The sequence below is a fragment of the Mustelus asterias genome, chromosome 4 (genome assembly GCF_964213995.1).
Source record: "Mustelus asterias chromosome 4, sMusAst1.hap1.1, whole genome shotgun sequence".
In the NCBI taxonomy this organism is placed as follows: domain Eukaryota; kingdom Metazoa; phylum Chordata; class Chondrichthyes; order Carcharhiniformes; family Triakidae; genus Mustelus; species Mustelus asterias.
Window position 1 is genome coordinate 50,375,454 of NC_135804.1, and position 22,474 is coordinate 50,397,927.

Genomic DNA, 22,474 nt, shown 5'->3' on the forward strand with positions numbered 1-22,474 from the left:
ACCCTTATCATTTTTCTCCTTTGTTTCTCGGGGCAGTGCCCTGGCTATATGAATCCTCAATTCCTGCAGGAAACTTTACAAGACTAGCTCAAGGTAGGTTCTTTACTCAGAGAGTAGTAAGGGCTTGGAATGCCCTGCATGTAGCAATAGTGGACTCGTCAACATTAAGGGCACTTAAATGGTCATTGGCTAAACATATGGATGATATTGGAATAGTGTAGGTTAGAGGGGCTTTAGATTGGTTCCACTGGTCGGCGCAACATCGAGGGCCGAAGGGCCTGTACTGCGCTGTAATGTTCTATGTTCTATATAACATGGGAGGCACTTTGAACAGACAAGTCTGGGATGGAGGTTCGCAGCAGCAGGGACACTATTACAGACCCTATCTTCTGCCTATAAAGAATCGTTCCATTATTAAAAATAGCACCAATAGTTTACAGATATTGCTGACGATCTGTCAAATCCCAATGTTTCTTAATGCCAATACCTGCACTCTTCATTTAAGGCAGGGCTGGGCCCGCTGGGCCCCCCCAGTGGGCATTGTGTCCAACTGTATAATTTGTTTTTTCTGCATTATTGGCGTCATAATATGTGGCTGATTCAGTCAAAGTGCAGCAAGCTGGCGTCAGTGCGCCTGCCGCTAGTGGCCCGGGACTGTCGCTGCAGAGCCCCTCTCCTCCTCCTCCACCGCCACCTTCCTCCTCTCCACACTGCTTCGTGCTTCACTTCTCCGGCCCACCTGCAGAGGGCGCGGCCAGCTCCCTCAGTCCCTCCGTCTGTATCCCCAGCAACCGAGCGGCGGCGTCCATCGCCATTGGCATCGCCAAGCCCCGGGGCGGCTCTGGGGCATGTTCGAGTCGGCAGCTCCGCAGCCGGCTTGAGCGCGATTTTAGTAGCCAAAATAATCAGGGAAGGAGCGTGTGTCCATGTGTGCGTGTCTAAGGGAGTGAGAGGGAGAGAGACTGAAGGCAACATAACGCAAGATAATAGAGGGGAGGGCTAGAGAAAGGAAAATGGCGGCGGTGGAGTTGGAGGCAACTGAAGAATGGATCAGGGAAAAGGCCCAACTGAGCAACCACAGACTGGGTAAGAGTTGGAAATTCGGGCATTTGCTGATGCTGGGTGGCTTTCAGACTGGAGATCCAAAATGTGGTTCAGATGGAGTCAGTTGGAGTTGTTACCTTTTCATTGGCAGCCACTGGATCCCAACTCACTTGGGCATCTTTTTGTTTTTGGCTCTTCACCATCATCTTGTCAGTGATGACCACCCCTGCAACTGAGATCAGACACCAACTTTCATCTTTTCAGTACAACAGGTGGAGCCTGAGGCAGTAATAGAAAGGGAGTTGGTTCACAGGGCAGTCCTGGTTCAGTTGGTAGCATTCTCGCCACTGTCCAAAAGTTGTTGGTTCACGTGTCACTCCAAGAAAATATTAAGGCTGCCATTCCATTGCAGTACTTAGGCAGTGCTGTACTGTTGGAGGTGTCTTTTGAATGAGACATTGAACCAAGATACTTTCAATCTTCTCAGATGAATGTAAAATATCCCATTGTATTATTTTGACGAGGAGCAGGGGTGTCTTCATCGGAATATAGCCCTGACAGTCAGGATTATCTGGTCATTATCACATTGCTGAATGTGGGAGTTGGCTGTGCATACATTGGCTGCTGTATTTCCCACATTATAACAGTGATTATGCTTCAAAGTACTACATTGACTTTAAAGAACTTTGGGAAGTTCTGTGGCCATGAAAGGTGCTATAATGCAAGTCTCCTTTTAATTTTTACTGAATTAACATTGCTGTGATCACTCAACAGATTCTCCCTCTTAATGATTTTTGTGATTCTTTATCTGATTAATGTTGTGGATATAAACCTAGAGCCATTTATGTTTGCATTAGTTGATGCTTCCTTTGTACATCTATTTCACTTTGTAATTTCCATGGCAAATAGTTATTGCCCTAAACTTTGGAGATGGCTGCTTTGTTACTGTTAAGCTGCTCGGTCCCTGAGAAAGATTGTGAATCAAAAGACAAAAACTATGATATTAACATAGCATTTGAGTTTTGATGGTGCTACCAAAATTCAAGATGATCAGAGCAGTATTTTTTGAGAGATGAGAAATATAAACCTGGGAGATCTAAAAAAAAGACAGCAGGTGATTCAGCATCTGAAATAAAGGAGCCTTACTCAAAATTGCATGATCAGCAAATGGGAAGTTAGTTTACAGGGCGGTATGATGGCACAGTGGTTAGCACTGCTCGAACAGCCCCTCCCCCTCCACTACATAGTGAGTGATGGATGCATTCATTTGGACCCCTATTGCATCCGTTTGCTCCAACTAAGTTGCATGTGGGTGAGACCAGCTAGATTTACAGATGTACATAAGCAGAAATGTTGCCACGTATTCTGGAACAGTTGATGAGTACTTGATTTGTGCTGCATTTCCTGGAAGAAGTTTGATCAAAAGTGTTGGCATAATTTTCCCACCCCACTACGTTGATCAAGTAGAGTAGGCGGCAGGCCAATAACAGGACGTGTGGCCAGCGTTTGGCTGGTTGTGATCTTCGCAGGACATTTTTATTGATGTAATCGATTTTAATATTCATGAGGTCATTTAAATCATTTTAGCGAGCCCAGAATAGTATTGTCTGCGCTCACTATTTTTCCGACCTTGCCAGTGGAGGTCCACACCAGCAGGGATCACAGATGGTCCCCGGAAATGCGGCCCTGATGTGATGGGTGTGCTACTGGAATCAGAGGCCATTGAGGCCCCCTGGGAAGTCAGGGGCAGGGGGGTAGTGCCCCTTGGCACTATCCAGTATACACTGGCACTGCCCACTGGATACCCTGGCACTGCCCACCGGGCACTCTGGCACTGTCAGCCTGGAATTGCCCACCAGGCACACTGGCAGTGTCAAGGGGGTGGGGCCTGAGGGGTGTGCCTCACAGGATGGGGCAGATGGCAGTAGAACCAGTCAGAGGGGGGGGGGGGGTGGGAGAGAAGAGGGAAACTCTGCATGGGGGGGTAGTGGGGGGCTGATGTGGGGCCAGGTATCAAGGCCAGCCGTCTGAGTTCGGGGCCACATTGTCCCGGGGCTGGGGGTCGGGGCCCGCAAAGTCCCTGGGGGTGGGGTGGGGAGGGCGGGGTTTCCAGTCTGTTGGGCACTTGGTCTATCATGTTTAAAAAATGAGTTAATAAGGAATACGAATTAACATTAATGTTATTTTTCTTATCTTTTTCTTCAGAGCACATGGTGTTGAAAGTCGGAGTTATTGTACTTGTGTAATTTTTTGCACTGTTTTATTTTACTGCTTAGGATGTTTTTCTTATTCTTTGTTGCTATATAGTAATTTTTTTCCACAAACAGGTGGGAAATATTGACCAGGATAATTAAGATTTCCATGTGCCCTAGACCATAACAGAAAGTTTGGAGATGTCAAATTATATTTTTTGTTATTGCCTAATAAGTGAAACTAAAGATGAAATTCTTTGGCAGTTTCTATTGTTTACTTTTGTACTAAAACCTTGGATAATAGATTGTTTTGGTATTAGGGCTACTCTTTGTCTTTATAATTACATGAATATTTCTCTAAAGAAGGATTGCGAAATAAGCAGAGCAAGGACTAAAGAGGATGAATTGGAACGGGTGAATTTGAATTTTGGTCCAGAAAGAAAAATAAAACAAGGGAAAGAAAGATTGGATTAAGAGAGGGAGAAAGGGAAATAAAGGAGAAGTATTTTTAAAAAATGCTATTTAAGAATAATGTCCAACAACAATACATTACCTAAGGGAATGAGACTCCACACTTTTAATTGTTCATTTTCTGGGCCGGAAAAGTTAATTGACAGGCATTAACAATAAGCATGTTAAATGTGCACTGATGCTATTAATAATTAGATGTAAATTTCCATGTTGAGTTTAATAGGAAATTAATGTACAAATTCAGCAGCTTTATGAAACTCATGGAGGCATAGGTGAGATGCAGTTTTCGCAATGCTAACTGGATTAGAGTGATCAATTCATAGTGATTTGCATTTCATGGGGTATCTCTTCCTCACTGCAAGTTGGTGGCTGATTTGCACATTAATAATGGCATACTTATGCAAATTAGTTAATCTTTCAGAAAATTCTAGCCCATTGTCTTTCCCACACAGGCAGATTTTCTGAATTTATTGGATAACATTTCCATTTCAGAGTTCTCAGTGGATAAATTGCAATAACCGTGTTTATACAAAGATGGAGTGAACAGTCCACATTGTAACACAGAAATGAAGAATTAGTAAGTGAATAAAGAGTGTTACATTTGAACTTTTTGCTTTCTTCTTAGATGAATTGGAGTTTCTCTCACTGCAGGGAACCTACAGTGACAAAATTGTCTCTCTTGGGGATGCTTTCTTGAACTTCAAGAGACTGAAGACTCTGGATTTGTCGAGAAATTCCATTGTCAGCCTGGGGGTGAGTCTCCTGTTCACTCTTTGAAAGTAGGGAACTCCAGTTTAATATTTTGTATGTGGATTATTCAGAAGTTATCTTCTTAAAATCTTCATAGTTATTAACGAAGCTCAGTAACAAACTTCATGTAGAATTTGAATAGTTTGAGGGCAGATCAATATTCTATTTGGTTTAGTGGTATATTAACATCCAAGATCCAGACAATAATATTAGGGGATAATTAATTCTACTGAAGTATCTCAACCTTTAATATGTAGATTAAAAAAGTCCTAAAACCAACTTCACAGGGCAGCTAAGGATTGGCAATAAATTTGGCCTTGGCAGCATTGCCGACATCCCAAGAATAGATTTAAAAATCTATACTCTTAGTGAAATTTCTGCTGGTTTCTGTTGTTGTACCCCAAAGTTGGAAATTGTTATTTGGAGGTAGCTTGAGAAAACAAACCCTTTAGTAAAATTTCCTGATTTGACAGATTTATTGTGGATATTCCAGAATTAGTCAACATCTTTTATCATAGCCTTTGCATTGATTCTAAAGAGCAATATATTGATACATAAGAACATATGAGTATGGAGCAGGGGTAGGTCATTTGGGTCATTGAGCCTGCTCCAGCATTCAATAAGATAATGGCTGATCTGGTTGTTCCTCAATCCCACGTTCCCACCTACACTCCGATAACCTTTCAACCCATTACTTATCAAGAATCTATCTAGCTCTGCCTTAAAAATATTCAAAGACTGCTTCCATTGCCTTTTAAGGAAGAGAGTTCCAATGATTCATGACCCCCTGGGAGAAAAACATTCTCCTCATCTCCATCTTAAATGAGCAACCCTTTAGTTTTAAACAGTGACCCCTAGTTCTAGATTTTCCTTCAAGGGGAAACATCCTCTCCACAATAAACCCTGCCAAGACCCCTCAGAGTCTTGAATGTTTCACTCAGGACACCTTTTACTCTTCCAAACTCCAGTGGATAGAAGCCTAGCCTGTCCAGCCTTTATTAGTCCAGTAAACTTCTCTGAACTGCTAATGCATTTACATCCTTCCGTAAATAAGAGACCAATACTGTACACAGTCCGGCAGATGTGGTCTCACTAGTGCCCTGTACTCGCTAGTACTCTGTACTAGTGAGGCGTAACCTCCTACTTTGTATTCAGTTCATCTTGCAGGAATAGGCCATTGATAGTAGGCAGCTGATTACACTAGTTTTGGTTTCACAAAGTACCATCCTGATTGCTATCTATTCCATGTACAGAACTGCAATCATTTTTTCTCTCCAGTCAACTCTGTTCACCTCCAGAACTTTCAGCACCTTTTGTTGGTTCACCTGGTTGAAAACCATTTCTTATTCCACACAGCAAGTGTACTCGTCTTGTTGGTATTGAGTGCTTCTTTTGATTAACACACTCATCACTCCTATAGCCTCTCCAGTTCCACAAGACCTTCCTAAAACCAAATTGACCACATCTGAAGTAATGGCTGGCTTTGGCTTCCATTCTGATGGCTAGGATGTTTCATAGAATTCTACAGTGCAGAAGGATGCCATTCAGCCCATCGGGTCTGCACTGACCACAATCCCACCCAGGTCCTATCCCCGTAACCTCCTGTATTTACCCTAGCTAGTCCCCCTGACACTAAGGGGCAATTTACCATAGCCAATCCACTTAACCTGCACACTTTGGACTGTGGGAGGAAACCGGAGCACCTGGAGGAAACCCATGCAGACACGGGGAGAATGTACAAACTCCACACAGAAAATGACCCAAGCCAGGAATTGAACCTGGCTTCCTGGCGCTGTGAAGCAGCAGTGCTAACCACTATGTCATCATGCCACCCCTGAACTACCGTTCGTTATTACCTTGGATATATGTGTAATCTATGTGTATGTTGCAGTGCTCTTTTCAGATCATGGTATTTGCTGCCTTCTCTAATGGACCATTATGATCTTCAAAATATCTTCCATCCATTCTCCCTTAGTGAACATCCTCTTACACAAGTTAATTAATTCTCTTGTTGCCTTATCTCCAAGTCCTTTTATCAGTTCTTCCATGAACTCTGTTACATCCTTCTTCTTTTCCTGGCTTCAGTTCTTTTATAGTTCAAAATATTTTATACAGTCTAGAAGATCAGGTCCCAAATCATCCTAGGATGTGTTGTCTTTTTTCCCTAGTCCTAGTTCTGTTGAATTGCCATCTTTGTCACCCAGGTCTTTGATGTACTCAAACTACTATCATTTATATCCTCAGGTTCTATAAACAATTATACTACCAATTCCTCTTTGCACTTGCTTACCTCTCCATCCTCCAGCAAATTCCTTTATTTTCTCACAGCACTACTCACCCCACCATCTCTCTCTCTTGTCTAGTCGGCCTCTCTTCTTGGCTCATTGTTCAGTTTTCTATACATATATTTACCTTAATTTTGTTTTTTCTTCTTACACTTTCTTCTCTTGTCCATCTTTGTTCTTTAATATCCATAAGAAGCCATGATTTTAAAAAATTCACCTGAAGAGATGCATCAAAGTAAGTCAATTGGTCAAGGTAGTGAGACTTGGAGGCAATCAGGCCCCAGTGGCTATCCAGTAATGGATAAAATGAATGAAGTGTTGAAAGCTTATGGAATGTAAATGAATGCAAAAAAGATGAAAGTTATGAAGATTGGAAGAAATAATAGTGGGAAAGCTGAGGTCAAGATAATTGGTGAACAGCTGGAACAGGTATCATAATTTAAGAACCTGTGAAGCATTTTGTGTGTAGATGGTTACTACCATAAATAAATCAGAATTAGAATAGCAATGGCAAAGAATGCATTCTCCATACATAAAGAATTGCTTAGCACAGGAATGAATAGAGATCTTAAAGTACTATCAAGACTGTGATATCAGATATCTTTAAGTATTGGGACTGAAACATGGACCTTCAGAAAAGTTGACATCCAAAGACTGGAAAATTGTGAAACGTGGTTCCAGAGAAGGTTGGAGTGGGTGAATTGGAGAGAACATGAGCAATGAAGAAGTTCTCAAGATGGTGAAAGAGGAAAGATTGCCAATGAATATCATCAAGAAAAGGCAACAAAGTTGGATTGGCCATTTTCTAAGGCCTTAGCAAGGATGTTCAGAGACACTGAAAACAGAATGAACACTGGAAGTATTACCAGGTCAGGGAAATAGTTACAGTTTCAAGTCATAGTCATGGCATAGAAAGTGGCATCTGGAGCAGCGACAAAGAAATTGGGAGAATGGAATAGAGTCGTTATAAGGAAACTGGATGGAGGGAGGTGGCACAGTGGTTAGCACTGCTGCCTCACAGCGCCAGGGACCTGGGTTTGATTCCCGGTTTGGGTCACTGCCTGTGTGGAATTTGCACATTCTCCCAGTGTCTGTGTGGGTTTCCTCCGGTTGCTCCGGTTTCCTCCCACAGTCCAAAGATGAGTGAGTTAGGTAGATTGGCTATGATAAATTGTGCATTAGTGTCAGGGGGATTAGCAGGGTAAATATATTGGGTTACAGGATTAGGGCCTGAGTGGGATTGTTGTCAGTGCAGGCTCGATGGGCCAAATGGCTTCCTTTCTACAGTGTAGGGATTCTATAATTCTGTTCTATGATTCTATGAGGTAACTATGGGAATCAATGGGCTTATAGTGGATTTTGCTTGAATACCTATCCCCAAAAATGATCAAAGAAGGGAAGAGAGTAGGCAGAGAAGGACCACGTGAAGACATGAGAAGACTGGTTGGAGAGCAAGAAATCACAGTGATACAGTCATCAATGCACAGGAAGATGACGTGGTGAGGTAATGGACCTGAGTAGAAGTGTAACAACAGATGTTGCACTTAACCCAAAAGCCAGGCATACCTAGGATTCATGCAAATACTCATGACAAGGGGAGAAAAGAATTGAGATATAAAGAAATCAATTCTATGGGATAAAAGCAGGCTGAAATGATGGGTCTGCCAGAACAGTCCTGTTTGTGAACCTTAGGAAGGAGCTTGAAGCGAGTTTTATGAGGTTGGAGGGATCGTGAGGTTGCAGGCTGCATGAAGGAGATGATTGATGTCAGTCTTGGAAAAGCTGTCTTAATGTTTCATTGTTTCATGTATCCACAGGGAGGTAAGAGGAAGTGTCAGAATGTTTACATTCTGCCTTTCTATAAAGTAGAGGTTGTAGGTTGAACAACAGCATCATTTTTGTCAGTGATAGTATAATTGGACCTGAGAAAAGAGTGATGAAGTTTAGAAGGAGGTGGGTTGGAGTGAGCAGAGAAATTAAGGCAGCTAGTATCACATTGGCAGTTCTTGATGAAAAGATCAAGAGGAGTTAACAGGGCTGAGAGAGGGGGTGCAGCTGGAACAGAAATTCTGAAAAATGGAGAAAGGGGGTGCTGTTCAGAGGAAAGACCCCTGGACAAAGAAGTGAACATTGAAGCAAAGACAATGGAAAAAGAACTCCGTGTCATGTCAAGCTCACAATTCATTGAGCCTTTGCGGAAAACTGATTAGAAGATCAGAGGGATAGTGAGAACATTCCCTTGACCTGCTTTTATTTCATTTTCCAGCATCTGAAGTATTTTACTTTTGTTCAGAGATATTAAGTAGTTTGCTAACAAGAGGTGGCCAACAAATATTAACAGTCATTGTGATCATTTCATTCATGTGAGCACATCATGGGGTATGTGACGAGGCTAAATGGGTAATTCGTTTGTTGAAATTACCAGAAGAGGAAAGTGTGTAATTTCTCAGTTTCCTTGGCTACTGAATTAACAGAGAAGGGAAGAAGAGCCAGGTTTTAGAGGCCAGTCAGGTTTTGGTTATAAGAACTGCAAGCTATAGTTCTTGGCCTAGAGCTGAAAGCTAAAGTTTGTTAATAGGACTTGGAAATTGCAACTATCATAATCTTTACTGTTTGTCGAAGCTGCCTGATCAATATTTTTTAATTTACTTTATTAGAGCTAAGAAGGATCTATCTGCCTTTATAATGAGGAAAACATCTAGAAATACAGTGTTAGGGTACAAAAGATCAGTTATTTTATGAATAGAGTCATAGAATCATAGACGTTTACAGAATGGAAACAGGCCCTTTGGCCCAACTTGTCCATGCCGCCCTTTTTTTTTAAAAACCTCTAAACTAATCCCAATTGCCCACATTTGGCCCATATGCCTCTATACCCATCGTGCCCATGTAACTATCTAAATGCTTTTTAAAAGATAAAATTGTCCTTGCCTCTACTACTACCTCTGGCAGCTTGTTCCAGACACTCACCACCCTCTGTGTGAAAAAATTGCCCCTCTGGACACTTTTGTATCTCTCCCTGCTCACCTTAAACCTATGTCCTCTAGTTTTAGACTCCCCTACCTTTGGGAAAAGATATTGACTATCTACATTGTCTATTCCCCTCATTATTTTATAGACCTCTATAAGTTCACCCCTCAGCCTCCTACGCTCCAGAGAAAAAAGTCCCAGTCTATTGAGCCTTTCCTTATAACTCAAACCCTCAAGTCCCGGTAGCATCCTAGTAAATCTTTTCTGTACTCTTTCTCGTTTAATGACTACTTTGTCTTATATGCTTATTTTTGATCTTGTAGGGCTTGGAGGGTTTGCATTTGTTGGAAAAATTGAACTTGTATTATAATAATGTGCCATCTTCAAAGGAGCTTTCCAGCTTGCACCATTTAAACAACTTGAAAGAACTTGACTTACGGCTGAATCCAGTTACCAGGAACGAGGAGAACTACAGACTGTATGTAATACACCTACTACCAAATTTGAAGAAGTTGGGTAAGCATGAGTTATTCAACATCAGATTGTTTAATAAGTGAAACAAAAGAGACTGAAACCCTAATAACATTGCAGTTATACTGTGGTTTTGGGCATACCCGTGAGATTTATGTACAGCAGACAGATCAGAATTTAATTGACCTAGTTGAATGTTTTGAGGATGTTACCCATCTGTTAGAAAGGGGACATCTACAGATATTATTTATATAGACTTGAAAAATGCATTCAGTAAGATTCCACAAAGAAGACTGAGTAAAAAGTGAGCGTGTATGGGGTTTTTGGCAGCCTTTTGACATAGGCAAGGATGGTTAGGAGGTAGAAGATGGAATGGGTATAATGGGTATGTGCTCCAACTTAGTGGGATGTGATTAGTTGTGTCCCCCAGGGATTCATATAGGGGCCTCAGTGTTTCAGTATATTTACCATTAATTTAAATAAAGGATTAAAGAGCCATATATTGAAATTTAATTCTAACACTACATCAGATCGCACAGCGAGTAGTGTAGATTAAAGCAGAAAATGCAAAGAGACATTGATAGATTTAGTGAATGTGAAAAATTGTGGCTGATGGAATTCAATGTGGGTAATGTGAGGTCATCCACTTTGAACCTAAGATCAGAATATTTTTGTAAACATGAGAAGCTAGATGCTTCAGGAGCAGAGAGATTTAGGGGACAGGTACAAAAAACAGTTAATATCAGTTCAACGTCAGTCGCTTTATAACTTCACTGGTATCAAATGCCTCCCTCCTAAAGTATGATTCTGTGAAAAAGACAGAGGGAATGTTGGCCTTTAGCTTGAGTGGGCAGGATGTGATGTTAAAGCTTTATAAAACTCTGGTTGGCCATAGTTACCTAACAAGCTGGATCAGTAAACTTTAGAAACTGTAGACTTGGGGGTGATTTGATTGAGGTTTATAATTAATGAAGAGACTATACTCGTGTTTATGTAGACCAGTCAGCTCCACAAAGTATGTTAGGGAGGAGCAGACCTCTCGCATACAAGCCATTTAAAGGCAGAACTAAGTTGGATCTTGGCCAGTTCATCTTCATCCAGAAAATAGTGAACAGGTTGCCAGCTTATTCACCGCGTGAGGATTGTTGCATTGCATTTGTCAAATAAGAAAGAGCTGGAGCTGTGTCTGGTTAGGGTGGAAATCATCTTGTACAAGAGAAGGCATCTTCTTGTGTAAAGTGGGGCCAGTATGAGCTCCAAAGTGGTTGGAGAGGAATTTTTCACTTCTCTGTCACCTCTGCCGCCTCCTTATCTCCTGCTAATTACCGAGTTATTTTTATCTGACTTTTGTCTCTCACAATAGATATCATAGGAAAGTAGGGAGTGTACGTGTTGCGATGCATAAGGCATAATTTGTGTGGGACAAGCTGGATGGATGCTGAGTATTCTTGTATACGTATTTTTATAATATGTCCCAGAATTACTGAATGCATTTGATTGAAGGTTGGCACGTTGAACAAGTTGGAAGTTGATCTGTAGCCTCCTGATCTTGGAAAACAATTCTGGCAGGATGTTATTATTGCATGTTCAGTCCTAAGTCAATGGGAATTGGGGAAAACCCTCCCTTAGTTGGAGTCATACCCGGCACAAAGGAAGATGGTTCGAGTGGTTGGAGGTCAATCACTTTGTCTCCAGGAGACAAAATATCCTACAGGAATTCCTCAGGATAGTGTCCGAAGCCCAACCACCTTCAGCTGCTTCATCAATGACCTTCTTTCCATCAGACGGTCAAAGTAGTTCGCTGATGATTGCACAATGTTCAGTACCGTTCATGACTCTTCAGATACTGACGCAGTTCATGCCCAAATGTAGCAAGACTTGGACAATATCAAGGCTTAGGCTGACAAGTAACAAATAATAAGTGCCTCCCCCTCCCCTGTCCACCATCTACAAGGTACAAGTCGGGAATGAAATGGAATACTCTCCAGTTGTCTCTATGAGTGCAGCTCCATCACCACTCAAGAAGCGCAACACCATCCAGGACAAAGCAGCCCACTTAATTGCTACCCTTTCCACAAACATTCAATCCCTCTAGCACCGACGAACGGTGGCAGCCAGGGGATTTTCACCGTAACTTCACTGCAGTGTTAATGTAAGCCTATTGTGACACAAATAAATAAACTTTAAACTTTAATCATCTACAAGATGCAATGCAGGAACTCAACAAGGTTGCTTAGGCAGCACCTTCCAAATCCATGACCACTACCGTCTAGGACAAGAACAGCAAATACCGGGGAAAACTATCACTTAGAGATTCCCCTCCAAGTCACTCACCATCCTAACTTGGAAATATATCGCCGTTCTTGCCCTGTTGATGGGACAAAACCCTGGAATTCCCTCCCTAACAGTACTGAGCCTACACCTCAGGGACTCCAAAAGTTCAAGAAGGCAGCTCACCACACCTTCTCAAGGGCCACTAGGAATGGGCAATAAATTCTGGCCTAGGCAGTGATGCCCACATCCTGTATGCATTGATGATACTGGCATGTTGATTTCACAAGCTCGAAGTGAAGTCTTTTGCTTATACAATTGGGGAATTCGGGCATTGCATCCAAGATTCTATTGTGGATAGCAAAACCTACTCCATGGACACAAGGGTTGCACGTATCAGTCTTTCCTTTCTGGTAGAAGTATATCCCCTTGTTTGTTCCTTCAGCTTCCCCTCCCCAGGAAGGTGGGTCTCACTGAGGGTGACGATGTCAATTTGGAATCCTGACATGATATGATTCCACTTCTTCTTTCTAGACAGTCACTCTTGAGATTATCCTTGAGTATACTAACATTCCAAGTTCAAAATTTAAAGCATTCTTTCTTTGACTGCAAGGAAGGTGATCCTGCAGGGTTTGTTTCCCAGCCAGGGGAATGTGGGATAACCTATTTCTAGGACACCGTTTCTGACCCTCTGCTCATTTCGATTGAAGATGACTGCTCCGTTGCAGATGCTACTGCCCAAAGACACCTGTGTGGACGCCAACGCTGGTGCATTTGTCATCTATGTGCAGATTTTTGACCAGGGACTCCCAGGTTCATAGCCCTGTCCTTGTTGTAATTTCTCCATTGCCAAAATACTTGGCAAAGAGATCCTGGTAAAAGCCTGTATGTGACTTCTTTGAAAGTGGGGGCGTTGAGGCGCCATTACTGTTTACACAATCTTGACAGATTGGTTCTCAGATTTTGGTGATGAGTCGAAACACAATAATTGAGATGATCCTGCCACTGCAGCCATCTTCTGCATTTGTAGCCAGTGTGATGCAGTTTTTCTTTGCCTCTTCTGCCTTTGAGGAACATGCAAAATGTACAATATTTACGGATTCTGCATGTTTTTCATGCAATCTTAGAAGATACCAAGTTCTTTGTTACTCAGATTTTTTTTCACTTCTAAACCAGTTTTTTTTCTTATTCTTTCACTGAATGTAGGCATCACTGGCAAGGCCAGCGTTTATTGCCCAGCCCTAAAGCCTTTGAGAAGTTGGTGGTGAGCTGCCTTCTTGAACCACAGCAGTCCATGTAGTGTAGGTACACCCACAGTGCTGTTAGGGAGGGAGTCCCAGGAGTTTCACTCACCGAGTGAAATAAATGGCGCTATAGCTCCAAGTCAGATGGTGTGTGGCTTGGAGGAGAACTTGCAAGTGATGGTGTCCCCATGCACCTGGTGAGTTTCTTAGTGAGTTCCTGCAGTGGTGCATCTTTTAGGTGGGACACACTTCTACCAGTGTGCATTGGTGGTGGATGAGGTGTCAAAGAAGTGGGCTGCTTTGTTCTGGATGGTGTTGAATTTCTTGAATGTTGTTGGAGCCGCACTCATCCAGGCAAGGGGAGAGTATTCTATCACACTCCTCACTTGTGCCTTATAGATGGTGGACAGGCTTTGGGGGGTCAAGACATGAGTTACTCTGTGACCTGCACATGTAGCCACAGTATTTATATGGTTGGTTCTGTTTAGTTTTTTGTAATTACTAATCCCCAGAATGTTGACAGTGGGGTTTCAGCAATAGTAATGCCTGTGACTGTCAAGGGGAGATGGTCGGATTCTCTCTTGTTGGAAATGGTCATTGCCTAGCACTTCTGTGACACAAAGGTTACTTTTCACTTATCAGTCCAATCCTGAATGTTGAAGTCTTGCTGCATATGGGCATGGACTGCTTCAATGTCTGATGTGTTGCGAATGGTGTCTGAGGAGTTGCACATGGTGCTGAACATTATGCAATCAGCGAACATGCCCATTTCTGACCTTATAAATGGAGGGAAGGTCAGTGATGAAGTGGCTGAAGATGTTTAGGCCTAGGACACATAAAAACAGAAAATAGGTGCAGGAGTGGGCCATTCGGCCCTTTGAGCCTGCACCACCATTCAATATAATCATGGCTGATCATGCACTTTCATTATCCCACTTCCACTTTCTCTACATACCCCTTGATCCCTTTAGCCGCAAGGACCACATCCAGCTCCCTCTTGAACATATCTAACAAACTGGCCCCAGCAGCTTACTGTAGTAGGGAAATCCACAGGTTTACAACTCTGAGTGAAGAAGTTCTTCTTCTTCTCAGTCCTGAATGGCTTATCCCTTATTCCTAAATGTGACCCCTAGTTCTGGACTTTCCCAACATCGGGAACATTCTTCCCGAATCTAGCCTGTCCAGTCCCATCAGGATTTTATATGTTTCTGTGCGATCCCCTCTCATTCTTCTAAATTCCAGTGAATACAAGCCCAGTCGATCCAGACTCTCTTCATATGTCAGTCCTGCCATTCTGGGAATCAGTCTGGTAAACCTTTGCTGAACTTCCTCATAGCAAGAATGTCCTGCCTCAGACTGTAGCCATGATGTGGAGATGCTGGCGTTGGGCTGGGGTGGGCGCAGTAAGAAGTCTCACAACACCAGGTTAAAGTCCAACAGAATTATTTGGAATCATGAGCTTTCGGAGTGCTGCTCCTTCATCAGGTGAGTGGAGAGGTAGGTTTCACAAACACGGCATATGTAGACAAAGACTCAACTGCAAGATGGTTGGAATGCAGTCTTTTCAGATATTGAAGTCTTTACAGGTACAGACAATGTGAGTGGAGAGAGGGGTAATCACAGGTTAAAGAGCTGTGAATTGTCTCAAGCCAGGACGGTTAGTAGGACTTTGCAAGCCCATGCTAAATGGTGGGGGGGTTATGTGTAGTGTGACATGAACCCAAGATCCCAGTTGAGGCCGTCCTCATGCGTGCGGAACTTGGCTATCAGTTTCTGCTCGGCGATTCTTCGTTGTCGTGTGTCTTGAAGGCTGCCTTGGAGAACGCTTACCCGAAGATCAGAAGCTGAATGCCCTTGACTGCTGAAGTGTTCCCCGACTATATCCACTATTTCTAAGGCTACTTTGTTATGTGCTGGGGGATGCAGAGCATTTGGCCCTGGGAATTTATCAGGTTTTAATCCCAGCAAGTTCCCCAATACAATTTCCTGACTAATAAGGATTTCCTTCAGTTCCTCCTTCATGCCAGACCCTCTGAACCCTAGTATTTCTGGAAGGTTATTTATGCCCTCCTTAGTGAAGACAGATTCAAAGTATTTGCTCAGTTGGTCTGCCATGTTTTTGTTGCCCATTATGAATTCATCTGATTCTAACTGTATGGGACCTACATTTGTCTTCACTAGTCTTTTTCTCTTCACATATCTATAGAAGCTTTTGCAGTCAGTTTTTCAGTTTTCTGCAAGCTTACTCTCATATTCTATTTTCCCCTACCAAATTAAACCCTTTGTCCTCCTCTGCTGAATTTTAACTTTCTCCCAGTCCTCTGGTTTGTTGCTTTTTCTGGCCAATTTATATGCCTCCTCTTTGGCTTTAACACTATCTCTGATTTCCCTTGTTAGCCATGGTTGAGCCACCTTCCCTGTTTTAACTCTTATGCCAGACAGGGATGTACAGTTGTCGAAGTTCATCCATGTGTTCTTTAAATGTCTGCCATTGCCTATACATTGTCAAACCCTTAAGTATCCTTTGCCAGCTTATCCTTGCCAATGCACGTTTCATTCCATCAAAAGTTAGCTTTTAATCCCCTCTCATTCCACAATACCCAATCTAGGATGGCCTACTGTTTAGTTGGTTCCTTGACATATTGGTCGAGAAAACCATCCCTTACACATACCAGGAAATCCTCCCCCATTGCATTGCTACCAGCTTGGTGAGCTGAATCAATATGCAGATTGAAGTCACCCATAATAACTGCTGTACCCTTACTGCACTCATCTCTAATTTCCTGCTTGATGCCATCCCCAACCTCACTATTACTGTTTGGTGGTCTGTACACAACTCCCACTAACGTTTTTTGTCCTTTGGTGTTCCGCAGCGCTACCTGTGCATATTCCACATTGTTCAGGCTAATGTCCTTCCTTACACATTGAGACACAAAGCCTTCAGGCTTATTTTTTTTGGCATTTATTACCCTCTTAGAATTATTTAAGTTTTAAGTTTATTTATTAGTGTCACAAATAGGCTTACATTAACATTGCAATGAAGTTACTGTGAAAATCCCCTAGTTGCCACACTCCGGCACCTGTTCGGGTACATTGAGGGAGAATTTAGCATGGCCAATGCACCTAACCAGCGCGTCTTTCGGACTATGGGAGGAAACCGGAGCACCCGGAGGAAACCCACGTGGACATGGGGAGAATGTGTACACTCCGCATAGGCAGTGACCCAAGCCGGGAATCAAATCCAGGTCCCTGGTGCTGTGAGGCAGCAGTGCTATCCACTGTGCCACCGTGCCACCCAGCAGCAATTATAATGTAATGTGGCCCATTTTAATGTTCGCCTTTGGTTTCCCTGCCTTCCACTTCTTCCCTTACTTTCTCCTACCATGAGGAACTCCTGCACTGATATCCTGGGACTAGGATGATTGACCTCCAATCAGTATGACTCCAACCAGTGGAGAGTCCCGTTCCCATCCCTCCTTGTTTTCCTTCCTCCAGCAGGAGGATTTTATGCGTATACAATGCTGGATAAAGTTGCAGCACTGGGTGGGGAGGTGGGGGATGGGTAATATGTTTTAGAAACTGTTAAGTACATCAGTTATATGGTTACATTTAGTTCTGCAATGGCAAGAGCCAAGTCCTTTTCAAGTTCAAACATGGCCAATTAGACTTTTGTCTTTGGTTTGGGTCCATAATAAACATACCAGTATAAAATTATTCTTGCTGAGTAAACAGTTTTTCGGTTATTTTCTGTTTATTGAGATTAATCCCCCACAGCTTGGCTGATAAATAAACACTGTTGGTAGTTTTCTATGTTTAGCTTACCATTTGCAGATATGTGACACTGGTATTGTTTAGACAGACAACTGAATAACTACCAAAGCATCCTACATAGATTGGCTAAGAGATGGATGATTTATGATGTAGTACTCATAAGTTGCCAAGTTATACATGGCTTGTAATGTGACTTGTTACAGTGGCTGTTGCTATGGTTACCTTGTGAGTAATCAGCATGCACCATCAATTGTACCCCAGAGTTCTTAAACTTTGGACTCAGAATCAGTAGGATTCCTTTCAGTTCCTGTTTTTTTGGACTGTATTAATTGAAATATATCTAGATGTTATTTGTCATCAACAGATGACAGACCTGTGCGGGAGAGTGAGAGAAAAGCTGCTCAAATTCAATTCAGTTCAAAGGAGCAGAAAGAGGCATCAGACCTAAATAAAGATGAGAGGTAGGGAGAAATTCAGCTCAATCAATATACATTTATTGAAGAATATATCTGGATGGGTAAGATTTCATAGCTTTTGCATTTTGCAAAGGAAGGAAACTTAATGTGAATGATTTGGGAATCGGTCAAGATGACAGTAACCATGTAATTTTCGGAGATGCAGAGCATGCATTTAACTAGATTAGTTTTTCCAATGGTCTTAATATACCTGAATAATTGAATATTTTATCCATTATTCAAATAGCTGAAATATTCAGTCAGTGCCGCACATTGCAACACATCTTAATTCTACCAAGTAAAATGCCACAAAATAGTTAATTTGAATATATTTAAATATCTTTTAAGGAGTAGAAAATTCAAGTAGAAAAGTGTGCAGAACCAGCAAGCTCTTAATATGTGATATGTTTTGCAGTTACTGAGAAGCTAAAAAGCAGCTTACTATTTACGGTCTTTATAAAGACTGGTTTGAAGGGTAGGTCTTATGAGGAAAGGTTGAGGGAGGTGGGGCTGTTCTCTCTGGAGCGGAGGAGGCTGAGGGGAGACTTAATAGAGGTTTATAAAATGATGAAGGGGATAGATAGAGTGAACGTTCAAAGACTATTTCCTCGGGTGGATGGAGCTATTACAAGGGGGCATAACTATAGGGTTCGTGGTGGGAGATATAGGAAGGATATCAGAGGTAGGTTATTTACGCAGAGAGTGGTTGGGGTGTGGAATGGACTGCCTGCAGTGATAGTGGAGTCAGACACTTTAGGAACATTTAAGCGGTTATTGGATAGGCACATGGAGCACACCAGGATGATAGGGAGTGGGATAGCTTGATCTTGGTTTCAGATAAAGCTCGGCACAACATCGTGGGCCGAAGGGCCTGTTCTGTGCTGTACTGTTCTATGTAAACAAAAAATGTGTTAGTGCACTTGCTTTTAAAAACCTGCCATGGAAATGTAACTCTTTTCAAAATTATTCTGTGGAAAAATGATTTTAAAATTCTCAAAGCACTGGCACTCACCTTCCCAGGCACTGAAACTCACCACTTTTGTCACTGTCCTGTGATCCTTGCTGAAAGCATGCAGGTGTGAACAGCAAGTGAGGACTGTATTAGGCTAAATTGCAATGCGGTTATTAGAATAATCTGTCAAAATTCAGTGATCGATTACCAATGTAAGCAGCAGCAACAACTTTCATTTATGTCTTTAACACTGTAAAGTATTCCAATGGAAAATGTAGCAAAATGTGTGCAAGGATTACTGGAGAGAGCTGGTGAAATAATAAGCAGCAGCTGTAACAAATTGCCTTTAAGTCCAGGCGGGGAGGGGGGTGATTCTCTCACCCCGCTGCGCTAATTTTCTAGTGCAGCGGGGTGGGAGAATCTTGCGGCCGGGCATGCATGGGATTCGCACATGCTTACCCACCGTACGCACATCTCCCAGTGCCGGATTTCCGATGCCATCGCCTGGAGACCAGCGGGGAAGACATGTATGTAATTTAAATCTTTATTTAAATTTAATTTTAATGTAATTAGTGGGCCCGGGATTGAAGCCTCCAGGCCCGCTAACACCACACTTTCACTAGATTACACTAGCTCCCCACTTTTGGAGAACTAGCGCCCAACCCCCACTGGTGTGAAGGGGTCAGGTGATGGAGGGTGATGCTCCCTGGGCATAGGCATCCTGACACTGCCAGCCAGTGTGCCCTGGGACTGCTCAAGGGCCAAAGTGCCAATGCTCAGGGAGCACCTTGGCACTGCCCATCGGGCATGTGGTAATGCAAAGGGGGTGGGGCCAATTGGGGCTGGACCTGATGGGGGCGGGGCCTAGGGCGTTCGGTGGGGGTGGGGGTCCTGCTGCCACTCTGCCATTGGGATTGATGGGGGCATGAGGGAGGCCAGTGATTGGGGCAGGGTCTCCTAGGGGATGGGGACGAGACTGACCCGTGAATGGTCCGGGGGGCCATGGCAGGGTTGGGGGGTGGGGGAGGGGGCAGCACTACGTGGGACCCTGGCTGGCCAGCAATCGAGCTGGCCAGCAAATGGGAGGCTGACAGATGGGGCCACTGCACATGTGCAGAGGCCCACTGGTTTCAGACTCCCAGGCAGGAATAGGCCCCGTCCACTGAAATCTAATGATATTCCTGCTGCTGGCCTCTGTGGGAGATTCTAGTGTGAACTCCCACTGAAAAAACCAACATGAATTACTCTAATTTTTCCACAAGTTCAACACTTAGAATCTTTTTGGAGAGGATTCCGCTCTACATTTTTATTTTATAAAATCGGTTATTTTCAACTTTTTATAAAGCGAATGGCCATTGGGGATTGATGGAAAATAGTTTTATTTCATATTTTATCTTTATTTGTGACTTAAGTGGTCTTTAGACATGGAAAAGTGGAAGTTCAATGTTTTCAGGTCTAATATTTCACAAGACAAATTCTGATGAAAGAGCCCTCCTGAAACATATATCTTTTTCTATCAGCTGCTGTGCATTTGCAGCATTTTTCTGCAATTATTTCAGATTTCCACCATTTGCTATCATTTGAGCCGACTGACATTTCCATGATTTTTAAATGCCTTCACAGTGGATAGTTGAATGTTTATTACAGCTGGTACCCAAGTGTGGCTGATTTCATTTGGTTTCTTTATTTCTGTCCCACTAGTAATTTCAGGAACCATGTAAAGAAGAACTTTCCATATGAAAACAGTGAGCAGGACTCTGTGCGTTCATCAATGAAATACAAGTGGGATGCTGCATCTGATTTTAAAGCTGGTAAGAAGGTGTAGTTTTTTTACATCACACTGCAGTGCTGCATATTTGACCATCAACCATGACCTATCCTTACAATCTACTCAGTGTTTAGATTCAATGGCCAGAATTTTACATGGCTTGCATGGGTTTGTGGCAGTCCTTATTCAGTGCAAAATGACACATGATGTTGCCGGGAGGGCTTCCCGATATCATCCTGTCCACCTCGTGATAATTCGGTTGGTGGGCATGTGTGTATATAGGAAGTGCACTCAGGATTAGTAAAAGCCATTAAAAATTCAATCATTGCAGATTTTGAGAGGCCTATGCTCTTTGACGCATGAGCCAGTCATAGAGATGGGTTTCACGTTTTTTTCAATTTTCTGGATCTAGGGCAGGATATAAGGGCCACAAGGAATAGAGAGGGGAGGAGGTAGAAGCTTTAAATGGAGGTGGCAGTGTGTGTATTATAGTTTATTTATTGAAGTGTTGTGTTAATTTACCTAACTTTAGGAGGTTTAAATCTTCGCAGAGGCTTTCTGCAGACATGTCCCTTCATAATTTAGGTCAAACCTCTGCAAGCATAAGGCTCGAGTTGGGTATTGCGTACTCTGCTGGAGGGACTTCCTCAGATGAGAAGGGAGCAAGAAGGGAGAGAATACCAGTTGGCTGCAGACAGCGTCTTAGAGTCTGCCCTCAAGACCAGGAAACACAACCTGAAGGCATTGAAGACCAGCAGGCTATGCAAGAGAGAAGGAACAGAAGAAGGCACCAGCACTTGGCTGGAAAAATATACAGACTGTGATCCAGCTACCTTGAAACAACAGAGGTACAGTATCAAAGGAGGCTCTGCCTTTCAAGAGAAACAGTCAATGACCTTGCCTCTGTCATAAGGTCAGAAGAGGGGATGTTCGCCGATGATTGCACAATGTTCAGCAACATTCACGACTCCTCAGATACTCAAGCAGTCTATGTTCAAATGCAACAAGATCTGGACAATATCGAGGCTTGGGCTGACAAGTGGCAAGTAACATTCATGCCACACAAATGCCAGGCAATGACCATCACCAATAAGAGACACTCTAACCACCTCCCCATGACATTCAATGATGTAACCATCACTGAATCCCCCACTGTCCTTGGGGTTACCATTGACCAGAAACTCACTGGACTCACCACGTAAACACAGTGGCTACATGAGCAGGTCAGAGCCCAGGAATACTGCGGCGAATAACTCACCTCCTGACTCCCCAAAGTCTATCCACCAACTACAACGCACAAGTCAGGAGTGTGATGGAATACTCCTCGCTTGCCTAGATGAGTGCAGCTCCAACAACACTCAAGAAGCTTGACACCATTCAGGACAAAGCAGTCCGCTTGATCGGCACTGCATTTACAAACATTCAATCCCTCCACCACCGACGCTCAGTAGCAGCAGTGTGTACTATCTACAAGATGCACCGCAGCAATTCACCAAAGATCCTTAGACAGCACCTTCCGAACCCACGACCACTTCCATTTAGAAGGACAAGGGCAGCAGATAAATGAGAACACCACCACCTGCAAGTTCCCCTCCAAACCACTCACCATCCCGACTTGGAAATATATCGCTGTTCCTTCACAGTCGCTGGGTCAAAGTCCTGGAATTCCCTCCCTAATGGACATGGACTGCAACAATTCAAGAAGGCAGTTTAGCACCACTTCTCAAGGGCAATTCGGGATGGGCAATAAATGCTGGCCAGCCAGCGACACCCATGTCCCACTAATGAATTTAAAAAAAACTTAAGCTCGGGGCTTTATACCTGGGAACG

At 43.1% G+C, this 22,474-nt stretch overlaps 1 protein-coding gene across 1 annotated transcript in view; it reads left to right on the plus strand.

Moving 5' to 3' along the window:
* The first annotated feature begins 912 nt into the window (after nt 1–912).
* The window catches only part of LOC144493107 (uncharacterized), a 66,135-nt gene continuing 44,573 nt past the window's right edge, over nt 913–22,474 (plus strand). Inside the window, exons 1-5 of the mRNA XM_078212008.1 lie at nt 913–1,086; nt 4,333–4,460; nt 10,036–10,228; nt 17,834–17,930; nt 20,578–20,687. Coding sequence (XP_078068134.1) covers nt 1,014–1,086; nt 4,333–4,460; nt 10,036–10,228; nt 17,834–17,930; nt 20,578–20,687 — 601 coding nt within the window. The 5' untranslated portion in view covers nt 913–1,013. The remainder of the gene's footprint in view (nt 1,087–4,332; nt 4,461–10,035; nt 10,229–17,833; nt 17,931–20,577; nt 20,688–22,474) is intronic.